At 50.3% G+C, this 16,912-nt stretch overlaps 1 protein-coding gene across 1 annotated transcript in view; it reads left to right on the forward strand.

Annotated features, from left to right (window-relative positions):
• Positions 1-16,912, forward strand: part of LOC126577144 (glutamate receptor 1-like) — a 76,925-nt gene that overhangs the window by 51,556 nt on the left and 8,457 nt on the right. Inside the window, exons 5-7 of the mRNA XM_050238571.1 lie at positions 4,648-4,901; positions 13,885-14,271; positions 14,744-15,086. Of these exons, the coding sequence (XP_050094528.1) occupies positions 4,648-4,901; positions 13,885-14,271; positions 14,744-15,086 (984 nt within the window). The remainder of the gene's footprint in view (positions 1-4,647; positions 4,902-13,884; positions 14,272-14,743; positions 15,087-16,912) is intronic.

Below are 16,912 nucleotides of genomic sequence, written 5' to 3' on the forward strand. Positions count from 1 at the left end.
CGTCATCCTGGAGAGAGAGCGAGAGCAGCATTTCAAACGAAGGAACGGGAAAAGAGGTCCGTCTGCAGTCCGAATGATCCTGAATGATAGTTTTAGGCCAGCCAGTGAGGATTTGCGTGCCGACGCCCTCGGTCCAGTCACTGTGCGTGTTTCTCGCCACTTCATGCTTGATATTTGAATCCGTTCGATATAAACGGAAGCGCTTTGTGTGGGTGCCTACTGCGAGTGGTATCGAATGTCACAAAGACAATGTTGTCCTTTGCTGCAAGTAATGTTGCTGGAAGTGAAGCAAGGACGACCGGTGAGCTCTCGATGGAGCTTATCCGATGAAGTTGAGCGTTAAAGCGATCACTTACAGTGTCGTTTCTGTTCTGTTCTGAACTGTATGGAAAGCACTCGCATAAGGACCAGATTAACTGATGAGTGAGTTGCAGTTCATCTCTTTTTTGTGCCTTTTATCTCGAGAAGGTGATTGCGATGCATTGTGAGATAGTAAACTTTCGTTTCAGATCAAAAAAATGTGCAGAGATTTTTTATGACAATGAAAAGACAAAAAAGGCAAAAGGCATACGAGTAAAATGCCATTTCTCGCTGGATTTTGGAACTCCAAATGATCTGCTATTGTGGACGCTTAATGCGTCGCTTTAGAATCTGTTCCAAATCATCTGATGGTCGTATGGTTATAACTTTGAACTTTGGCCGCCGCTATCTCGAGGCATACCAGTGACTCCCCGTAACGCTTGAACTTCCGGTTTCTCAGCTATGTGGACATTGGCCGTACGCAATTTAATTTCCCACCACTTTCATCGTCTCTTCTGCTCCTCGTGCATCAAAGACACGACGCAGTGGAGCTTCATAATTAAAAGAAAAAAATGTGATCTTCTCATTTCAACCTTGCCTTTGGATCCGTTCCCGCGCCAGGAAAACTCATCAATCATAATATCGGTGCGATGGCGCGCTGCTTTCAAAACATGCGATAAAGCAGACGAAAAACAAACAAAAAAACCAACACGGAGAAGATATTGATGAGCCGAACGCCGAAGGAAGGTCACTGGCTAAGGAAATGGCAAAGTTTTCCCTTCCGAGCTTACTTAGCGCGACTCTCCTTTAATTTACCAAAAACCGAAAACTTCGTCATCCCAAGCCAACGCACGGTGGAGCTGGAAGATGTTTGCTTAACGCCTTTGCAGCTCGTCCTTATCGTCCCTCAAAAAAAAATGGGAAAAAAGAAAATATTGAGAAAACTCTTCCCGGAAGTGGCGTCATTTTCCACAGTGCCGCGCCGAGCACCACTAGCGGCGTGATCCCGGTCCCGATTCAATCAATTTAGTCTTAATTACACCGCGCGAGAAGGGTATTTTGGGGGAGGGGGCGCGCAAGCGAGCGAGCGCTCCTGGTTCGCTTAAAAGAAACCCGGCGCGGCCGAATACCTACGAGCGCCGTGATTGATATTTGAAATCGTAGTTGTTTACCTTTGGCAGCCCGTTCCCGAAATTCCCTTTTTCTTTCGTGCGCTTTAAACCGTTGGGAACCGTTCAAACCGTTGGGAGAGAGGTTTTGCGTGGATTCAGATTTTTTCTCTGACCCCACGGCCGACGTCACTGCGGCTCTGGTGCTCTGGCATTTCTCGGTGAACGGTCGAAACCCTTGTCAAAGAAATAATTAGCGCCGCTTACGCACGAACCCCCCGGCCGCCACCACGGTGCGCGTCTGCGTTCGAAGTGAAGTGCACGGCAGATGGCAGCGAGCGTGATTGGCGTTTGATTACGCGTCCTTTTGCGTTCAAATGCCAACAGCAAACCACGGTTACGTACCGCTTTCGATTCATCCGCCAGGATCAATGAGAATCCATTTTTTTCTGGGATACTCTGCTCCGGTGGTGGAATGTGGATCGCAATGGAGTGGAGGGAAGGAGGAAACATGTATTCCATTGATTCGCTGGTGCTATTGTTTGGAATGAGCAGGAGAGTAGATTTCAATTAACTGTTTGTAGGGTGGAAAAAGAATCCAAATGGTTAGCTGAATTTCATTCCGGAACAGCAGTACTAATCACCGCTCGAGCGCTTTTCTGATTACCGGTTCGTGGAATATCGATTTAAATATAATGCACTGTTGATTGCACTATATTAGCAGGGGTGTTAATTAGTTCCTAGTATTTTACAGTAAATAAACGAATAAAAGAATATGTGAATATGGAGTTAATAACTTGAGATCCAAAAGGTATTTAAATTACAATTATAAACCGCTGAAAGTATACAATTTCACCGGGTACCTGGCGCCTCCATCAGCGGGTTTTTGCAACGGAGCTACATTATTTCATTTTCCCGGCGCGGCGAACAGCTTAGGAATTGCCTTTACCTCATTGGCCACGAACACTGGCACCACGCATGTCGAGAATATGTCCACGGAACGTTTGATATGGCATCATTATACAAATTGTGGCAAATACTCCTCCATTGTTTAACATTCCTTGCAAGTACAACGCGCAGCGATAAAAAGGAATCATGCAAAATGTCTCATTTAATATAAGCGCAACTCTAAATGGAACGTAAATAGTAATCGGAATACTACTTCAAGCAGCCATTCGCTCCCAATCCCCAATTACGCGGCGCAAATCCCACGGGAATCAATGCCACGGCCACGGTTTCCAATTCCATCCTAAGCTGTGCCGCTTCATTGCGGCACAATTTCAAAAGCTGCTCCCGTCCCATTCGTAACTGAAGCATGATTTGATTAAAGCCAGCCGCCTCGTTCACTCGTCGTACCATCGCACACAAGACACATGTTCTACCAAAGCCCACCACCACCACCACCACCACCAACAAAAGGTTTAAAGCCCCATTTCGAACGGGTAATCTCGCTCATTACCATCCCCATTTGTCGCCGCGTCATGGTCGCCGTGTGCATGGCGCACGACGAGTGCGGATTAAAGCTTTTTCCGGGCACACGCGAAGACATTAACAGGACGCGCAGCCCACGTGGCGACCGCAGCACCATCGTCGTCCTCGTCGTCGTCGGCGTCGCCGCCACGTTGCCGGCGAGATTCAACAAATTTTCATTCACTTCTCCCGAAAAACCCATTATCAGAACCGCAGCCGCAGCGAGCGAGCCAACCAGCGTACCAGGCGGAACTGGCATCATTTCCCGGTTCCAGCACACAAACACATTCATTGGCGCTCCGTTTCGCTTCCCAAACCATTGCGGCGCCCGGTGGGGCAACTTTTAATTCAATTTAATTTAATTTATTTCATTTTGTCATGCACTAATATTACGTATGGATGTTTGTGTGTTACTTCCGCGCCAACCCGGTGCACGACCACCATGACGACGACGACGACGACGAGGACGAAGGACACGGTGCCCAGCGACGCGTGAAGCTGAACATTCTTTATCATTGCGCCTTTGGGGCCCACCTTGGGGTGTCTTCCGATCGGCTACGCCGTGCCGGCGAGAAAGGATGGTTTAATCTCCCTTCCTCTCCCTCTCTCTCTTTTGCTCACTCTATTCTGTTCTCTTTTCTACAAAAATATTCTCTCTACTCTTCTCTTTCTTTCTCTCGGTTGCTCACATCGTTTCCCAAGTGCCATCCGTTGTCGCGAAGGAAAAGTTCCTTTCGGAACGCCTGCAAGCGAAAACGGGAAAAGTTCCTCCAGGAACCACCACGATCTGGGCCGACAGATCCTGGCATCCACACGCGCGGCCTTCTCTAGCACGAGTATCCGGAACCATTTCCTTTTTGTTCCCGTTTCGCTGTTTCTCGATCTCTTCTCCAGAGAGTTCCATGGCCCTGGCCAGCAACAGTCATCCACTATGCTTTCATGCCCCTCTCTGACGTCCTAGTTAACGTCGCGCTCGGTGCTCGCTCGCTCGCCCGCTCGTGTCTTAATAGCTTCGGCGATAATAGTGGAATCAAAAGCACCGCCTTGGCAGCCTGGCTCAGCGTGGTGTCCGTCGAGTCTCGAAGCGGTTTCCCCAAGGTGTCGTCGATGCGCCGACAATCCCATGCTGCTGCTGGTGCTGCTGCTGTAGCTGGCAGCCAGACCATTCCATTTACAACAATTGGTGCTCACACGGGGGGGGGGGGGATCTCCGACGAGTTAAGCCATTCCCGGGGCTCCCAAGAGCCACACGCCATCGCACGGATTCCATTTTATTCCTTTTTCCCAGTTCCTGAAGCGCCGGAAGCGAACGACAGACAAAACACTAACGAACGCTGGAGCTGGAGAGCGGGTTGGAATGTCCTGTTTCCGGTGGCCCCCGCCTCCGTGGGTCGAGGTGCTTTGGTTCCAAAGCCAAAGGCACTCGCCTTTTTCCTTTTGACTCAATACAATTTATGCTCGGTGTGTACGTACGTGTGTCTGTATGCCAATTTTCATTTGTCACCCTTCGAGACGGAACGACGGCGACGACGACGACGACGACGACGACGAGGCTAAGCCCTCCCCCCTCCGTAGGCCATTGCTCACTTGCTGACGCTCCGTGTTTTTTCCCCTTGTTCCGGAGAGTCCCCTGGAGAGGACACTTTTACCTTTTACACTTGTCAATTAGCATCACCTTAAGACCTACTTTCAGGCCTCCGACACGGCCTACCGTAGCCTTGGGGGACCTTATTCATTCTCTTTCTCGCTCGCTCACCTCTCTTTGCAGGCCTGCTACGGTTGCAGCAAATCTACCAGGGGCTGCGGCCCGGCAACGAAACGTTCCACGTCGAGACGGTCAAGCGGATAGCGAACGTGAGCGACGCGATCGAGTTTCTGCGCACCATCGAGGAGCTGAACCGCTGGTCCCGGAAGCACATCGTGCTCGACTGCAGCACCGAGCTGGCGAAGGACATCGTGGTCAGCCACGTCCGGGACATCACGCTCGGCAAGCGCACCTACCACTATCTGCTGAGTGGCCTGGTAAGCTCGTTTTTTTTTTCTTCGTTTTGTTCATTGATTTCGTTTTCCTCCATTTTCTACCTCACTTCCTGGGGATGGGATAATGGAGGCGCATGTTTTCTTTTAGCATCCTTTCCAAAAGGGGTTGCAGAAGGTCCTTCACTCGATACGGACTGAGACGGGACAGATTAGCATACGAATGGTGCCAGCGCAGCAGCAGCACAAATGGAGCAGACGCTCCTCTCCATAATGGCGTTCCAATATTGTCAAAAGCCGTTTGCGCGGTTGGCAGGATTTGCTCCCCAAAAAACGGGATTCTCACCCTGGAGTCTTATGTGGGATTAATAATGAGCGCAACGCAACGGAACAGCACACAGTGATTAGTTCACCCGGACCACCGAAATAGGGAAGAAGCAGTTGAGCAATACTATTAACCTAATCTCGAATCCTGGTCCGTGGTTGAAATCGTCTTGTAAGTGAGTTTTTTGGGGTGAGAGGCAACCCCCAGGATACACCAGTACACGGCTCTGGCCGTTTCGTTCACAGAAGCAATTGTGCTTCAGATTTGCTGTTGTGCTCCCGCTGCCGTTGACGGCCACTAGTGGCAATCTGGGACCTTCGCTACTTCCAGTACCTCCAGCTACAAACACCCACACACAGAGAGGGCCGTAAAACTAGTTTTACTGGTTTTATGCTTTTCCACTTAAGAGCCCAGCAGGCGACCCGGAAAGCGCGTTAGATGGGAACGCTCGAGCGCTTCAGCGCAGCGTCTAACACCCCTCTAACGATCATCGGAAGTTGTGACCGGTGGTTAGGGGGGGGGGGGTGCTGACAAGGGCTCCGGACCGGTGATAGTGAGCGAAGTGAGCGAAACGAGCGAGCGAGTGAATGCATCCCCTGAAAGCCATCAAAATCAAATTTAATGCGCCTTGCCCACCTCGCCACCGCTTTTCACGTCGCTGGATGACGTCACTGATAGTATGTATACAGCCTTACAGCGATACGTATCAGCAGCACCAGCACCAACATCGGGCCGGTCATGGCCTTCCTTTAAGCCATCGCCGGGATGTGTGGTTTTGGGAGCTCCAGAAGCAAGTGGCTGCGTCTTGTGGATCGTGGCGACTACCGGCTGCCGGCTGCTTAACATTGCATGAAATTACGAACCCCATTCGGTGGCACACATACGGTCGAGGGTGGAGTTGGTGCTGCGAAAATGCTTTCACGGCCCCCCCGGATGTCTTGTTGCGACACCAGAAGCTGTCGGTTCCTCCATTAAGCGATTCCGGGCGAGGGCGATACCAGCCAATGAGGATGCCAATCAAACGCTACCAAGCAGGGTGTATGTGTGTGGTGTGTGATTAGCTAAATCGTCTAAACACCCGCTTCGGCCAGTGGCCAGAGGCCCACCAGCCGCCCAACCGGGTGACTTGGCACAATCACAAAGTCCATCGACCGCAGGATGTCGACTTTGATTGGAGGCGGTGGCTTTCGTCGAGCTTTTGTGGCCAGCGTCTTCACCGCCGGGTGGGCTCCTTTCCCTGATTGTGTATGTTATCGTTATCAGTGTCCGGGTGTCTCGTATTGTTACGTCAATCTCCCAGGAGGTCCTCCACCAACCGGTCCGGCCAGTTCCTATATATTTGAATGTCATTCGGATCACGCACAACGCTCGAGCCACCATCGGATTAGATCGTATTGGAGAGAACAACAGTACCCGGTGCAACGATACCCACAACTCGTTCTTGAAAGGTACAAACTCACGCCCAGCTCAAGCACAATGTTGCAGCAATAATGCACACATTCATTAAGGTGCTTCGGTGGAAACACCCCGGATAGAGTGCCACGATGAAGGTCCCGTTGCTAATTGCTGTTTGTCAGACGATGCCACTACTCAAGGACCTAAGGTGCTTGTGTTGTTGGGATCGCCTTGCATCCCGAGAGTGTGTTACATGAAACCTCTTCAAAGTATCCGGCTCAACGGGCATCGCACGGGCGGCTGCTCGCTTCGTGATTTATTCCGAGCCGAGGCGCTACCACACAGCTGGACAGCTTAGGACCGACACAGGGACAGGCACAAAGCTGACGAAGCATACGCTTTCACCGTCCAGGTGGGAGCGTGCAGTCCCGGAGCAGCCCCATGATACAAGAGGACACTCCCTGGCTGGCTGGCTGGCTGGCTGGTTGCTACTGCCCTACTACAGCTACAAACGATGCAATCAGGAACACACTGTAGCCGACTAGCGGTACGCTGTAATCATCATCCGGTGCTCACACCGGGGCATCCGGTGGACACAAGCCCCTTCAAGTACACGTTGTCCTACTTTTGTTCATTAAAACTTGAGACAACACCTCGAACGTGCACTGGACGCTCTCTCTCTCTCTCTCTCTCTCTCTCTCTCTCTCTCTCTCTCTCTCTCTCTCTCTCTCTCTCTGGTGTCTGTTCTCTGGAGGATGTCACCAGAAGCATCATCAAGCCCCCCGCAACACCACCCGGTGGGGGTGGAGGGTGGTTCATATTTAATATTTCAATTAGAGCGTATCATAATTTACGGCGACACACGGCTAGTACACTGGCATGGCAGGCTTAACCGCAACTCCAGCCCAGCGTTAGAAGCATCCCCCTTTAAGGGATGGAACCTCCCCAACCCCTTGGAGAGGATCCAACAGGAATGCGTGATGGATCTAGGGATGGCCATCGTAACCATCCTAGACGATGGTAGTAAGCACGCGTAACACGCGTTACTAATCCACACCCCGTCATCCCCTCTTCTTCGACGAACTAACCCCCTTTCAACCCTTGCCACGTTTCTAAAGGCTGGCTGGGTGGGCTGGGCCAGGGTGTTTCGTTAACCCGCTCGTGTTCGGTCAGCTAAAGATAACCGAGAACACAAAGGGACGGTCCGAATGCGGTCCGGCATTCGACGCGGAGCTGGTCCCCCCCCCCCCCCCCCCCCGTTTCATTCATAACCATTTCACTCGGAATGAATACGATGAGATGAAGAGCGGGGATGCTTTTGCGGGCAGCCAACCGCAAGATGGGAATATAATGCTTGGGCATAACTCCGCCTTTGGGCTTAGGCTTCATTGGTTCATTAGCAAATTACTTTTAATTTCTCTGCTGCATTAGCACCCGGTAATCCTCTGCTCCCTGTCCTAAGCTGTTTTGTTCTGCGTCCTCTGCTGCTTATTTTCTTTTTTTCGTTTGCTGTGGTTGTAATGTTCCATTCCTGGGGGGGGGGGGGGGGGGGGGGGTGCGACTTTGAAAAGGAAATTAAAGCGAAAGAGCTCCCGTGAGGAAGTAATAAATTTACAGCGCACACACTCCTGGCACAAGTCCGAATGTAAAGCAATCGTGCTTCGAGTGCATCGAGCGAGTGGCTGCGAGTTGAGTAAACAAGTTGACTTGCTTTACGGTTTGATGCTCTCGGATGCCTGTGCTATCTCGAGCGTGCAGTGGAAGATGCCAGCAACTCATCCTCCCGTTGCAGAAACGAGGTCACGATGAGTTTGTCTCGGTTGCAGCGCACGGGGAACGGGGAAGATGCAACCGACCGACTGTCAGTTCCTTTCTAAACGCAAGAATGTGGGACATATTTGCGCACACAGATCGTTTGCATATGGTCAGAGCAAAACATTCGAAGCAATGAATGTGCTGTCGATGTAACGAGGGAATGTAAAGGCCCCAGAGGGCTAGAACCACCAGGATCGGTCCTTTAATGCCAGTAGTTTCTTTGTTGAACTTCCACGAAGTGACTTCTAGCTCTGCTGCTAGCTCTCAATGATGGCGAGTTTTGAGTTAAAGAAATGAATCGATGACTGGAGCACACGTGGCCGTTGCCGTTGCGTGCCGAGAGGGGTCACAATGACACGGCACAACGTCAAGTCTGGTGGCACCGTCTGTGCAATCTGCTTAACCGCAACAGCAAACGCACCGCATACCTTGGCACAGCGAGCGAGCACGATGATGATGATGATGATGCGGTCAATTCAGCAACATTCGCACGCGCGCGCACACACATTGCGACAGGTGGACAAGACCACAATGACGACAGCAACGACGAAGGCGAAGGCGAAGGCGATGGCGACGGAACGGCCACGTCAGCCTCTCAATCATTCGGGAATTGGGGTTTGGAACGGGATCAGCAGGAACCGTTCGGGATCAGGAGCGGTCCAAACCATCTGGTACCGTTGTTGTTGTGGCCAAGATGTTGATGGTAGGTCGACCGCAAACGGCAAAATGGCGAGGAGGGAAAGGGCAGCGGAGAAAGCCAGTCCTCTCCACGCAACAGCTGCTTGGATCGTTTGTTACCTTGAGCTTCGGGCTGCTGCTGCTGCTGCTGCTAACGAATCCCGATGGCTAACAAGCCGCAGCAGGACCATCACTCAAATGGATGACGACGACGGCAATGGGAGGCCCAGGCTGCTGTTACTTCTGCCAGGACGGTGCTTGGAGCCAAGCGACCGACCGGCCGGCCGGCCGGTATAACCGTTCGGTGGACTGCCTGTTTTGAGCACCGGCTCCCGAGCCGAACTGTCCGGGTGGCCCGGAATGCTGCTAATTGCTTCATACATAACATACCACCCAACGAACGACGACGACGACCGAGCCCGGCAAGAATTGGTTCTAGGCAAACAAACGCTCCTTACTTTCGGCAAACAGCACCGGCCGACCGACAGGCACACATTCCCAGAACCCAGATCCTGGTACCGGTACCGGGGCGCTGCTTTAACCACAAGAACCAACGATGACGGTGGCAGCGATTGGCTGAATGGAAGAAATGCGTTTTGTCGCTTGAAATAACATTTACGCTTCGGTGTGCTTTCGGTCCCTTCGGTGAAGAGAAACCGAGAACCGAAAGCATGAAACGGTACGCTAGCAGCACCGATCCGACATTGCAAAACGGGCAATGAAGCACAATAGGCTCGATGCTTCTTGGGAGTGCCACGAAATGCGCCGAACAAGGGAGCACTCTGTGGCTAGCCGGGGGTTCCAGAGCACTCCAGGGAGAGAGAGAGAGCTCTGTTTGCGCTACGCCTTCCTTCGCAAGCATCGTCATCATCATCATCAACATCACCGTCTGCTGGCCAGACATCCCTGACAACCCAGCATGTTACGCTCGACAAAATTGAGCAAATTGAAAGTAACCGCTGTACAACACACGCGCACGCCCCGGCACTGGAATGAGGCCCAGAAGCGAACGAGGAAACCACATTAAAGCCTAGATTTCGTCCGTGTAACCGTGGACCAGTGGTGTAAAGGGGTTGTGCATCCGTAAGTGGGGCGGAAGTTAGGTGCAGAGAGTGTAATTAACAGGCAAAATGAGCGTTTGCAACAGTGCACCAACAACATCAACAACAAAGGTACCGGGGCCGACGGGGTTTGCTCACTGAAGCCGAAACGCTCTGCTGAATCGCTGGTGACCGGGGGTGTTTTCTGGGGGGTAATGTAGCGTGTATGCACCAGCGTGTTATCACAAACGTGACACACGGGCCTTGGGCGTTTTGTGGTCATTTGTTGCGCTGCATGCAGAAACGAATCTTGTGGGCGACACTGCACTGCACTAATCGATTGATGCTAGATTCAGACTGCGTGCTGCATCGGTAGGAGTCTTATCGGGCGCTACCAGTTACCAAACTTCTTCGATTAGTTTGGTTTGGTTAATTATTTTCAACAGCAATATATGGCTCACACAGAGCTTCCAAAATCCATCGGAATTGAGTGACAATAAATCAATGATGGAACCGCAACTGTAAAAAAACGCGATGGAAATGACTTTATTGTTGTCGCCGAAATGAATCGATTTTGTTGAAAAAGAAATAGTCAAACTCTTTATAAAAACACAAGAATGAACTAACAGGAACGCTTGTGTAGGCAGTTTGTTCACAAAGAAGCATAAATATGTTGTAAAACATCAAAGAAATTCCATCAGACGAATAAGCATATCAATTAGCTAGAAAAAATTCACAACCTGCATCACCTGCATGCGGTGCCTCACATGCCGTAACGTGTCACGTGTGCCGAAGCAGTGCATTGAATCGAAATGCCGAATTATTTTAAGTTGGCCCACGGTCACGTACACGGTGTATATGTGTGCTAAGTTTGGTCATTGATTGTATGTTCGATGTAATTTTTTTTAATCTATGCATATGATTGTAATTGATGATTGGTGATTCAGAGAAAAAAAACTGAATGAAGAATCATTTTTTCAACAATTAAATATTCACCACTCAATGGAGTTTGGGATCCCTGGGTGATTTAGATATTTAAATTTCGATTACAAACTCCGGTTTTTTGCCGATTACCTGGCGCCTCCATTATCGGTTTTTTGTGCAACGGAGCTAACTTATTCATTTCATTTATTTGACCCGACGATGCGACCAGTTATGGAAAATGTCTTTACCTCTCTGGCCACGAACACCGGCACTGGTTGGGCTTTTGGTGAGAAAAAGCAAATTTAATAAAGCCATACACCTACAAATTATGTGGTGCAATGGCCCGGCTGCAGTCCGCTTGTTACTACGAGTTTGAGGCCCCTGCCTTAACTCTAAATCAATATATCATTATCTTTTTTTTTGACAAACTTCAACCATTGCTCAACTAGTGGTGGAGTTTTCCGCTTCTCTTCTGTTACAATTAGAATTGGTGCCAGCACGCCAACGGCATTTAAATAGCTCCTATCAACCACTCCAACCAATGCTACGAGGCCTAATTGACATTAAAAACGACAGCTCTGTCTACAATCTGTATTGTTGCGTTCGCGCAAATCAAACGCACAAATTCGCCGAAACATTTCACCTGCCACTGATAAAAAGAGATAAAGGTCAAACATTGTTTCTCACGATAATGGGTGGGCACATTTCGCCTCAGTTTCCGGTGCTGCCGGATCTCCCCGCCCCCCCGGTCCTCGGAGTGATTGAAACGATTCCGCGAACGCTCGCTGAAGGCTGCGCCTCGTTCAACCGACCGACCAGCAATACGAACCGATCGATCGATCGATCGATCGATTGCGTGTGGTCGTCCTTTACCACCAGCAATACCTTCCCTCTCATCGGTAGAGAGAGGTACATTCGAGAGATTAAATTTCGCTACCTGGTGGATCCCTTCCGGCCGACCGCCGGGTAGTCCTGGTTCGTTTCCGCTTCGAAAATCAAAATACAAAAAAGGTTTCATCCCCCTTTCCTCCATTTGGCCACCCCTTCCGGTTTGCCCTTTCCGGTAGCGAACCAATCAATCCGCACTGCGATGCGAAGGGATGGAAAACCACTTCCCGGGAAATTCGGGCGACTTGGCATCCCTTTCGGTATGCCTCGCTGCGTGGCTGCATTTGTTTCTGGCCCGGTTCCGGTTCCTCAGGTCCTCTCTCAGAGATACCAGGGCCATCGAGACATCGATACAGATCGACCCAAGGGTTCGACCAAGGGTACTCCGAAAACATAACACCAAACGCTTCACCTCGTCGCCGTCGTCGTCGTCGTCGTCGTCGTCGTCGTCGTCGTCGTCGTCGTTGTAAACCGTTACCGAAACGACCATTAGTAACGACCTTCGGTAGAGGGATCCTCCGTTCCCGTGAAGCATTTCTGGGTGAGGAGCGGACTCCAGTCGCGGGTGTACCGCTTGATCATGTACCGTTTATCTTGTATGCTGATTCCATTTATCACTTTACCATCTTATCTAACTTTTACGGACCGCGCGCTCACCCTCCCAACTGGAACATCCCTTATTTTTGTCGATACCGAAAATGGTGCCACACCATTCGAGCGAGCCAGGGAGCGAGTGACACTCGGAGAAAGGACGTGACCGGTGGAACGAGTTGGCGGAGGAGAAGCGGACGGTACCACGCCACGGTTCGATCTCGTGTTTTCTCGTGTGAGATGGTCGTGAAGTGATTGGAATATCGTATTTCAACCATCTCCGCACCGGCAGCAACCCACGTGCACCACCGTGCACCCCTCCCCCCCTCCCACTAGCCTCCTGTTACAACTGAAACTCAATAGAATCGAGCTGGAATGAAGCTACGGGCTCTGGGTTCCGGTTGCCACCAGTCAATAGATATGATTTAACATAAATAGACTCGTGCTGGTGCTGCTTCTTGTGCTGGTGTAACCGTCGCCAGTAACGATGCCTACACTGCTGCCGCTGCTGCTGCTGTTGGTGGTGGTGCTACTGAAGCTGACACTTTGCCGCAGGACGCATCGCACTGGGTCCAGCGATTCAGTTCAGCGTGTCGAGATGGAAGCCATTTGGAACCATGGCATGGCATGGCACAGCAGCGATTGGGCTCGTGGCTCGAGCGGATGCTTCACATTTAGCAAGTCACATCCGAAGTTTGCTTTATCTATTATCTCAAGCCCATACATAACAGACCCCGGTACTCGTGCACACTCACATATACTGAGGCATCCGACGCAATGGCGACGTTGCACAGACTAGAGTGCTGGAGAGAGACGGTGAGGGAGACACCGAGAAAAGTGGATGACAGCACAGGGGGTGGTGGTACTATGGATGCAATAACTATGATTTCGATCAGCCGCGACCTCGAACCTTCCTGGAACGCGGAACGGAACGCGGAACGGAACGGTGATGGCCACCATCGCTCGTCGTCCTTTCTTGAAGATTTTGTTGGCGGTTCGGATCTTTATGTGAACCTGTTTTTTTTTTTGGTGTGTGCAGAGTACAAGTGATATGAGGCCAGTGAAGAGTAATATTACCGACGATCGATAGTCGACCGTGATTTTCTTTCGATGGATCGATCGTAGCTTCGTCGATTGGTGATTGATATTCGGATGACCATCCGGAGTGTAATGATGGTTGGTTTTTGAGAGAGAGAGAATGGAAAATTGGAAAACATAAACTGAAGCAACAAGCCACTGGCTCAATAGGAGGGTAAAAGGAGTGCAATGGATGTGTTTCTTCGTTACTTTAGATGCTACTACTGTTGATCAATTACTAACAGGTTTTTCTTTTCTTTCGAAACTTTCACTAAAACATCTCTCCACTCGGCAGGTGATGGATGATCGGTGGGAAAGTGAGGTAATCGAGTACGGGGCCATCAACATCACCGGCTTTCGGATCGTGGACACGAGCAAAAAGTACGTGAAAGAGTTTCTCGACGGGTGGAAGCGGCTCGATCCGACGACATCGCAGGGCGCTGGCAAGGAGCTGATCTCGGCCCAGGCCGCCCTCATGTACGATGCGGTGTTCGTGCTGGTCGAAGCGTTCGCCAAGATCATGCGCAAGAAACCGGACCAGTTCCGGGCGTACACGATGCGCAACCGGGGCCAACCGTTCAATCTGCCGACCAATGGGACCCGCACGCTCGACTGCAACACCTCCAAGGGCTGGGTCACCCCGTGGGAGCATGGCGATAAAATTTCACGCTACCTGCGCAAGGTAAGACCCCCTCACCCCCGCACCTCCTTCCCTGTGTCCGTGATAAATCGCTTCGAAAGTTTTTGCGCCCGAAAAACGCGCAAACGGCGATGCTCCGCGCGATTTATGATGCCACGCGATGCCATTATTATGGCGGTGTGCCTGGGCGCCTTCTTTTTATGCTCCAGCATTGACCTCTCCCAGCCAGGAGATCATTGGCAATGTTTTCCTTTTTACCTGGTAATGCCTCATGCACACAGACACACTAACACCCATTTCGTGTCTCTTTTTCTCTCTTTTTTTTCTCTCTTCCTCGCACTTTCCATTCAATTTCCACCGTATGGAACGATGTCGATGTTGGCGATTCGCCCAAAACAACATAAAACATTAAACCCCCGGCTCGTGCTGGCCCCCGAAAAATGGTGTGCGTCGTGATTTTATGACGGACCATTCCGGCTGCGGACACGACGACGACGACGACGACGGTGGCCAGGTGGAGATATCCGGTCTGACCGGCGACGTGCGGTTCAGCGAGGACGGTAAGCGCCAGAACTACACGCTGCACGTGGTCGAGATGACGGTGAACAGTGCGATGGTGAAGGTGGCGGAATGGTCGGACGAGGGCGGGCTGGCACCGGTCGTCGCCAAGTACACCCGGCTCAAGACGGACACGCACTACGAGCGCAACAAGACGTACATCGTGACGACGATCATCGAGGAACCGTACATTATGCTGCGCCAGCCGGAACCGGGCGAAACGCTCGAGACGAACGAGCGCTTCGAGGGCTACTGCAAGGATCTGGCCGAGCTGGTGGCCCGCAAGCTCGGCATTAACTGTACGTATACGAGATTCGCTGCCCTTCGTTCCGTTCCCTTCGTTTCGAGTCTGTCCGGTGGTCATCGGCCTGAAATGGGCCATTGGAGGGTGATGTCGGTGGTAATGAAACGAATCCCCTTAAATCCCTTGTTGCGACACTAAACGAAAGCTCATTAGCACGCGTAAACTGTCGACTGGCTTAGCACTAACGGTCATTTGGCGTTTTGCAAGTTTTCTTTCCATGAAATGAACTGAAAATGCGAATGAAAAATTCCTTCCTGATCATGTTGCATGTCAACTTCAATCTTCTCACAAACGCAAGACTATAAAGAGGTGGCACAAAAGGTGAACGATGCTTTTGAATAGCCCTCGATGATAAGCTCCTTGCTGCACAGAGATTAGTACACTCATTTGGAACTTTTTATACGAATTTCTGGTAGGATTAAACATTTCTAGAAAAAGAGATTCGTGAAAGCGAATTTACTGGAAGCCACTATTGTCCACCATTTCGCATGAATCCAGAAGAGGTTTGGTGCGGGCAGAGGAGAAAACTAGGACGAGAAACCTTTAGCCACATTCTCCCCAAATCCTCTAATCCTATTGAAGATCCATGGGCCATAGGGAGAGTGAAGCATGCATTCAATTCTCTTTCAAATTCTGTTCTCAGAATAGTGAGCAGTGCGATTGTTCGGTTTTTGTTCGAACTGCTAGTTGTGCTGGATTTCCATGAATAATCAGTTTCAATGATCCAATTCCCTGATCCCTGGTGAACGTATGTGGCAGCATTCATTTTCTAATAGCCCGGTACTGTTCAGTTTGGTGCGAATTTTCACCCGATTTTATGTAAAACCTGATCAATGCTACCCATTTCTGCATTTCTGTGAAGAGATTAGTTGATTTACACTCATTTGAAAAACTCTCTTTGAAAAATGACTCTTTAACACACATGTTCCTGTGCACAACGTGCACTGAGCTGGCCTTAATAGGGAATTTGTGATCATTTTTATGACATTCTTTTTGATCGGTTCTGTTTTAAATATTCCTTTATGCTGTGTACCTGGTAAAGTAAAGTCACAACATTCAACGAGCATTAGATATTGACGCATTTGTGGTTGATACACTATAATGTGATCACTTTTTGTTCAAAGTTCTTCGTAATACTGTTTCCCTTTTTGGTAGTAAAGAATTCTAAGTTTAACATTTTCGACAATGAATGTGAAATGGAAAACATGAAATTTGCGTTCTTTTGATTGCTACGGAGAAACGCTCTATTCATACGGAATAGAATACCGAAAAAAGGTTTTTTGTTCTCGTGGTGATTCATCCGTAAAGTACTAAAAGAATTGCGCGAAATCCCACCAAACACTGCCGAATGATTTATAAAATCGGATCCATACGATAGGACTGTCAACGGTGACCTCCCGCTGAACCTCAGCGAGATAAACATCGGAAAGCATCCGCCAAGTGGTATCCTAATTAACTACTCCCGAGCACACCCCGCACCCGCAGTAGGTCTGGCACACACAAAGCAATGCAACCTCGCCAGGCGCGCACCTCTACACAGCTCATGGACAGCGCGTTGTAAATGGCAGCTATACAAGGAAGGTGTTCCGCCCCGACTTGCCGGAGCTAAAGTTCCCGAGTCATCATCAATGTTTAATTAGCATCGTGACATCAGCATCAGCTAGACAGAAATCAGGTATCTGGTTGGTCCGGCCCGGTCTGCCCTGAGGTCGACGCCAGCTAATGAGCAAAAATGTTCTATTCAGCAGCAGCAGCAGCAGCAGCAGACTCTCTCCTGTCCTGCTGGGTGGAATGGGTCATTGGCGAGACGATATTGTATGA

The sequence above is a fragment of the Anopheles aquasalis genome, chromosome 3 (assembly GCF_943734665.1).
Source record: "Anopheles aquasalis chromosome 3, idAnoAquaMG_Q_19, whole genome shotgun sequence".
Taxonomy (NCBI): domain Eukaryota; kingdom Metazoa; phylum Arthropoda; class Insecta; order Diptera; family Culicidae; genus Anopheles; species Anopheles aquasalis.